The sequence below is a fragment of the Gavialis gangeticus genome, unplaced genomic scaffold (assembly GCF_001723915.1).
Source record: "Gavialis gangeticus isolate Ggan-Ray unplaced genomic scaffold, GavGan_comp1, whole genome shotgun sequence".
In the NCBI taxonomy this organism is placed as follows: Eukaryota; Metazoa; Chordata; order Crocodylia; family Gavialidae; genus Gavialis; species Gavialis gangeticus.
This window is the reverse complement of record NW_017728994.1, coordinates 7,607,675-7,614,639: the sequence shown is the minus strand read 5'-3', so window position 1 is coordinate 7,614,639 and position 6,965 is coordinate 7,607,675. Positions and strand designations below refer to the sequence as shown.

The 6,965-nt window shown below is 43.4% G+C and overlaps 1 protein-coding gene across 1 annotated transcript in view; it reads left to right on the top strand.

Moving 5' to 3' along the window:
* The first annotated feature begins 741 nt into the window (after positions 1-741).
* RGR (retinal G protein coupled receptor) overlaps positions 742-6,965 on the top strand; it is a 40,054-nt gene continuing 33,830 nt past the window's right edge. The window contains exon 1 of the mRNA XM_019502285.1: positions 742-946. Within this exon, the coding sequence (XP_019357830.1) occupies positions 868-946 (79 nt within the window). The 5' untranslated portion in view covers positions 742-867. The remainder of the gene's footprint in view (positions 947-6,965) is intronic.

Below are 6,965 nucleotides of genomic sequence, written 5' to 3'. Positions count from 1 at the left end.
TTCCAGATAAGCAATTAAAACAATACCACAGTCCCTTTAAAGGTACAGAACTTGCAAACAACTGCATTTACTAGTGTTTGTGGATTTGTTTATTCTAGTGGGGAGGGTTGAGCAATCTCTGTACATTTCCTATTCTCTATAAAGCCCATTTCATCATACCAAGAATGCAGACCTGAAAACAAACACCACGCACACACATGTGGATGCAGGTTTAGGACCTAGTTTATAAAAAATAGTTGCCTTTTTAGCATGTACTTGTCTTCAGTCAGTCTGTCAGTGAGACATTTTTTTCTGGCATACTTTTCCATTTTAATGTAATGGTATAGAATTAAATAATACAAGCAAAATATGGTCTGGGGAAAATGATTCAGAGCAATTTCTGTAAAAAAATACACCCCCCCATACCTTTCTATGTACAATTACACAGGGAAACATATATAATAGAAATTCCTTTAAAATATAAGATTTTTCAGTTTACACTGAATTGTATATTAGATGCTTTTCTCTCATTCTATGACCGTTCATTCTTTTTCTGTGTTGCGGAATTAACTGGAGAGCCTTCTTACACTTGTCTCTACAAAGACCTATTGTAAATGCAATGAATGTTTTCATTCTGTGGTGTCTGAAATACAATTTGCAGGGAGGGGAGGTTGCTTTAATTCTGGTCATTAATGGCATTCTTGTAAGGATTTCAATATTTACACTAAAAATCCAAAGCTTTTAGATAATAACTTGCATGTGCCTGCATGTGAACTGGCCCTTTAAGAAGGCTGCTGCCTGGGGATACTAAAAGATATGGCAATCCAAGGCAAGGTCAACAGAGCAGGGGCAGGGGGCAGAATTTGAATTAGTTTTACTGCTGCAAATATGGTCACTTCGTACCCTCTCCCCGAAGGCTTCACTGAATTAGAAGTGTTTGCCATTGGCACAATCCTGCTGGTTGAAGGTAAGTTGCAGAAGGAAGTTCAGGTGAATTCCTGTAATTCCTGAAAGTGAAGCAAAAATGGATTTGAAAATATTGGAAAATATGAGTGAGGAGAAGCATTGGCAATGCAGCAATATAGACTTACTGATTGTGTAGCCATAGAAACAACAGTTTTTGTGATTATGAGAGGGTAAGGGTAGAGGTGAAGGTTGCCTGCAAATGAACTGCTCTGTTTATGTAACTGCATTACTAAGGGTTGGTAACAGCTATTTAGCCTTAAGTAGAAATTCAAAGATAATTTTCTGTTGTTGATATTTTCTTTTCTTTTACTGTTGTGTTCTTTTTATTTTCTTTTGGGGAAAAGGGCTAGATCGATTCATGATTTCATATTAATATTTAGCAAATACATTTTGTTTCATGAAATGCACATTTTCCAGTCCAAAACAACCATTGCAACACTTGCTCTCCAGACAAGCAATACTCTTAACTGCTCGCTCTGCTTCCAGTCTTCCCCACCTCAGCCTTCTGTTCTTCTCTTTTGCACTCAATCATTTCCCCTTCCCAGCACAGGTTCACCTTCGGTCTCTAAGTGTAGGGAGTCGATGTGCTATTTGTTTACCTGATTCTCATAATTTTGAAAATGTTGCAAAACAGATACTTCTTCTTCTGGCAAACAGTAGTCCCTGCTATCTTAACAAAGAAGTCTTTTCTGATCACCTCTAGGTTTGTGTTCTTTTCTACTTTTGCAGGGACCAGGTCCTAGAGTCATGCTTTGAGTCATGATACCAGGGATATGTAAAAATGAAAAATATTTAATAAAAAACCCTTTAGCTCAACTTTTGAAGTCACAAAGAAGTTTATTCAGGTTTTTAGAGAAGATCCAAGTTAAATTGTATTTATTAAATCAAAATAAATTAATAAAAATTAAATAGATTTTATTTTATTAGCACCTGCTTGTCCATCTTTGATACATGTATTTATGTCTATCTCTTTTACTCCATTTTAAAACTTTAGTTCTCCTCCATTTTAAAGATCAAGCCACTGGTATTTCAAGACTGTTTAGACATGCATTAATGTAGTAGATTCTCCTAAAATGGAATTTGAACTGTTTGGAGGGTTTTTATTCTCAGTTTACATGCCACTTTAAATAGTTGCTTTACCATAGTAGACGCTGCAAAAGAGTTTAGTAGTAATGCTTGGGCTATTTAAAGGAGGCCAGTTCATTTAAGACATCCCTTTGGAATATGGCTGAAAGAAACACAAATACACACAGAAAACACATGCAGTCTCCAGAGGCAAGCATTTGGTGACTGAAGGCCAAATAAACTACTACTGTAATTACATTAAATTACTTTAGAACCGGCCTACACATTTGCTAGGATTTTTTTGTAATGTATCCAAGGTCCAAATAAGTCTAATTAGGGAAAATGCACTCCAAGTTGTCTCTGTTCAACCTTTTATGTAATATTTTAGATTGAATGTTCTTGGTAATACAGCAAAATTAATTGAATGAGTAGTCCAATATTTTATTGTCTAACTGGACAGAAAAATGAGATGCCTTCAATCAAAAGTTAATAATTCTAAATAATAAAAAGTTACATATTCACAAATTATTCTGGGTAGCCAAGTCTCAAGTTAATGGAGAAGAGCTGTGGAAAGATCTCACCAAGCTAAGTTAGTCGGCAAAAAAATGGCAGATAAACTTCACTGTCGACAAGTGCAAGGTAATGCACCTCAACTATATGTACGCAATGCTGGTGTGACCGCTGGGCCTCGAACATCCGGTCACGTGCAGCCTTAGTTCAAGTGGCCACTGGTATGCGCCTCACAGACTCCAGTAAACTGTCGAGTAGGTGTTTACTCTTCAAGTGGCCTTCCCCAATCTCACCTGCCACGACTTTGAATGTTTCCCAGTAGTGGGGTGGCTACTCGGGCTGCCTCTGCTGCATGAGATCTGTCCGGTGGCCACCTGCGGGGCTCCGCCACCCCTACACCCTGACCTTACGCCACCTTGATGGGTCACTGGGTCTTCCTGGCCACACTCCCGCTCTTGTCCAGCTGCGGAGGCCTTGCAGGTCCCCTCCTGTCCTGGGTACCGGCTCTCGAGGCTGATTCTCTCAACCCGCCTCTGCTTGTTTGCAATCAGAAATCCTGGCCGTGAAACCTGTTCCCTCCGGAATAAGATACCTCACTTGTGTCCTAAACCAAAGGTGATGCCCCTACGAGCCCTGTACCAGTTACCTCAGCCATATCGTCCACTCCTGTCCCTCAACCCCTCCAAACGGGGAAACACAAAAGGAAACACAAAATACCACTCTCCTATATTGTGGGGAAATCTGAGTAGCCCCTTTCCTGGTCCTATATGTCAGGGTACGGGGTAGCTCATTCTCTAATACCTCTCCATGGGGTGGCCCCTACATGGGGCCAGGTACCCATAGCCTCCTGCTCGGGTCATCTCTCCCACTTTATCCGGCTCTTCCCAGGGTACAGTCCTGCCCCACTTTTCTCCCTTCTGTGGCATCACTATTCGGGTGCCTCGTACCCCTCTGTGTATGCCTGGTTGCTCCCTGTAACAAAGGTAGGAACCCTGTCTCTTCGCAGCCCTTCATGCTGCTCCTGCTGGGACTCTCCCAAAGGGGGAGATTACTTTGCCTCCCAAATGGCCCCAGTGCTCCCACCGGTTGCCGTGTGGGTTGTCACATCCACCCCTCTGCTTCCTCTATTGATACTGCCTTTGCTGGCTGCAGGGGCTGCTTCCAGCTCATCCCTCACTCTGCCGAGCTGTTCTTCACCGCCACTGCCAGGGTCAGCGTCCGGAGCCTCCTCTGGCTCTTCAGGCTGTCTTCCTTCCTCCCTGAGGGACTCCCGAGAGGCACCCTGTGGCTGTGTCCCCCTCAGGTCTGCTTCCTCTCCCCCTCTGTCTCCACCGGCAGCTGGTTTTATTCCCACCAGCTGCTGATTGCCAGTGACATCACCGGCCGACTTCAGCTGTATAAAGACATGGCTGACGAGCCGCGTGGGTTTCTTTCCCTGTTCCAGCTGTGCCGCGGTTCCTGCTGTAGGTAAGTGGTTTTTTTGTTTTAACTTTATATTTATTTCTTCTTTCTGTGCATTTTGTTCCCAGGGATCTCCCCTTTTAGTCCGGTGTCCTTCCCCCCACTCTACCCCAGGACAGCTGGGTTCTGAACTAGTTTTTATGACTCAGAAAAGAGCCCTTGGAGTCACTGTAGATAGTTGTCTAACAGCACCAGCTTAATGTGCCATGGTGATCAGAAAAACCAATAAAATGTTGGGCATTATTAGGGTGTGTAGATCTTCAAGCTACTGCTACGTTGGAACATGTCTGACCTTCATCCTGCCCTCCCACTTTCCCACCATGCCTTGATGTTTTAGTTTCCTTGAGAAGGTTTTAGATGATCCCTTGGACAAAGGCCTCTGGGTAGGCCACTGGTTCTTCTGTAGGGCTCCACATCCCCTATACCCTGCCCCTTTCCTCTCAGGTCTGTGGTGAAAGATTCCTACCAGTTCTACATTAAGGATCTAGTCTGGGGCTTCTATCTGGGCTCCTTTCATGTTCCTTACATCATCGATTAACCCCAGCCCTTGTCTCAACTCTCACAAAATCACTATCTGGCTGTTAAGTCAACTGGTTATTCATAAACATAATGTTAGACACACTCACTTGAGGAGTCCCCAAATTAGTTCACTCCTCTTCTTTTGAGGAATCTGATAAATTAATTCCATAAGTCCACAAGTTAATTCACTTACTGGCTTCCCATTCACCTCTTCAGAATTTATCTATTAATTTACTTCATACTTCCTAATCATTGCTATAAATGTATTCATAATTCATAAATTAATTCCCTTCTTGCTTCTTGATCATTTCTGTAAATTCATTCACAGTTCCTAAATTAATTTCCTTCTCATTTTTTGATCATTTCTAGAAATTCATTCACAGTTGCTAAATTAAATTTCCCTCAAATATTTTATCTAATTCTGGCACTGCTGTGCCTTCACTGAGTGCCTCCAGGTATGGATCCTGTTCTGCCTGTCCCCAGAATCACCAGACCAGCCCCTTACTAATCTGGCTGGCTCTCTCTCTGTTGGGTCACTCAGTTCTTTACTTAAGGCTCATCCCAGCTTCTGTGGGATTCATTGGTTCAGCCACCTAGGTCCCACATCACCATGTGGGTTGTACAACTCTGTGCCTGAGCTGTAACCTCCACTCTCTGGGGGACACCAAACACTAGTTCATCTTCTAGCTCTCTCTTCAATGGTCTGGCTGGTTCACTGAGCCAATGAGGATGGGTTCCCTCTGGGTCTTCCCCTTCTTCAGGTTGTCCCTAGACCCGTTTCCTGGTACACCTGTAGCCACATGGTTCTCCTAGCTGTGCTCATTTGAGTTATCCTCTGTCTGGGCCAGCTTCTTGCATTCATAGCAGGGGCTTGACTCCAACTCCTGCTATCATTAAGAACAAAATAGAGAACATCACGCCATTACATAAATCCATGGTATGCCTCGATCTGTGTGAAGTTCTGGCCCCTGCATCTCAAAAAGGATATAGTACAGTTACAAAAAGGTAGAGAAGGGCAACCAAAATAATCAAGGGCATGGAGCAGTTTCCATACCAGAAGAGACTAAAAAGGCTAGGACTCTCCAGTTTGGGAAGGAGAAGGGTGAGGGGGATATGATAGAGGTCTATAAAATGATACAGCGTGTGGACCAAGTGAACAGGGACTGTTGTTCACCAAGTCACAGAATACTAAAACTGGGGAGCACCCAATGAAATTAGTACCTAACAGATTTAAAACTATGAACAGAAAATACTTTTTTCACAACTCATAGTTAACCTGTAGAATTCATTGCCGCAGGAGCTGGTGGAGGCAGATAGCATTGCCAGGTTCAAAAAGGGGTTGGATAAATTCATGGATGATAGATCTGTTGATGGTTATTGGAACAGAATGGTTGGAAATGTTTCCTCTGGCATCTCTAAACCTATGAAGATAGATGCCAGCAAGGGTACTGAATAGGGGATAGATGACTCTAGAGATATCGGGTTTAATGCTCTCCACCTATAGCAGCCACTTGCCCACTGTCGGAGACAGGATATTTGGCTAGATAGACCATTGGTCTTACCCAGTATGGCACTTCACATGTTTTTACAAATGGAATTAATACTTTATTTTAGGCAAAGGTGTAACAGGGCAGCAAAAGTTCCTAAGGTAACAGTGACACATTGGGGAGTGGTGACTTCCAGCTGCCAGGACCACCAACATGATTGTGTAGCTTTCTGCCCTCTGTCTCCCTCCCTCTCCCACCTGACAAATTGGCACCCAGGGCTGCTGTCTCAGTTATCCCACCTTAGTTATACTACTGATTTTGGTGCAGTTTGAATGAGTCATTTGCAGGCAGGATGGCCTATGTTTGTCTTCAGTCACATCATTATTTGGACAAGAAAGAAGACTAAAAGAATTGCAAGCAGGGCATGCATCTACACAAGGTGCTTACTGATGAATTAGCTCAACAGTAAAATGTCACTGTCTACACGACCAGTACTATTAGGCGAGAGTAAACTAATTAACTCCACCATAAGATAATACTACCCACATAAGTACTATTCAATGGTGGAGTTATTTACTCCACCGCAACATGTGTCAATGGTGACCAGGGCCAGCTGGGGCATGAGGGTGCTACGGTCCAGGGCTGCCTGCTGGCTAACCCCACATTGTAGCACCCTCATGCCCCAGCCAGCCCCTCCACAGCACTGTTGGAAACAGTACTATCTTATGATGGAGTAAATAACTACATTGAAATGCATGTGTAGACACTGACAGGGGGCATAAATTGCTCCTGGTCAGCCCAGCCAGCTGGGAGCTTGCTCCATTCTGGCTCAGATAGCTGCTGTCCTGAGCACACATGTAGACATGGCACCCAGGAGCAGTTTACTCTGGCTCAAACTACTCCAGAGTAAATTTCTTCACATTAATTGCAAGTGTAGATGCACCCACTGGGGGTATCTACACATGTGCTTTACTTTGG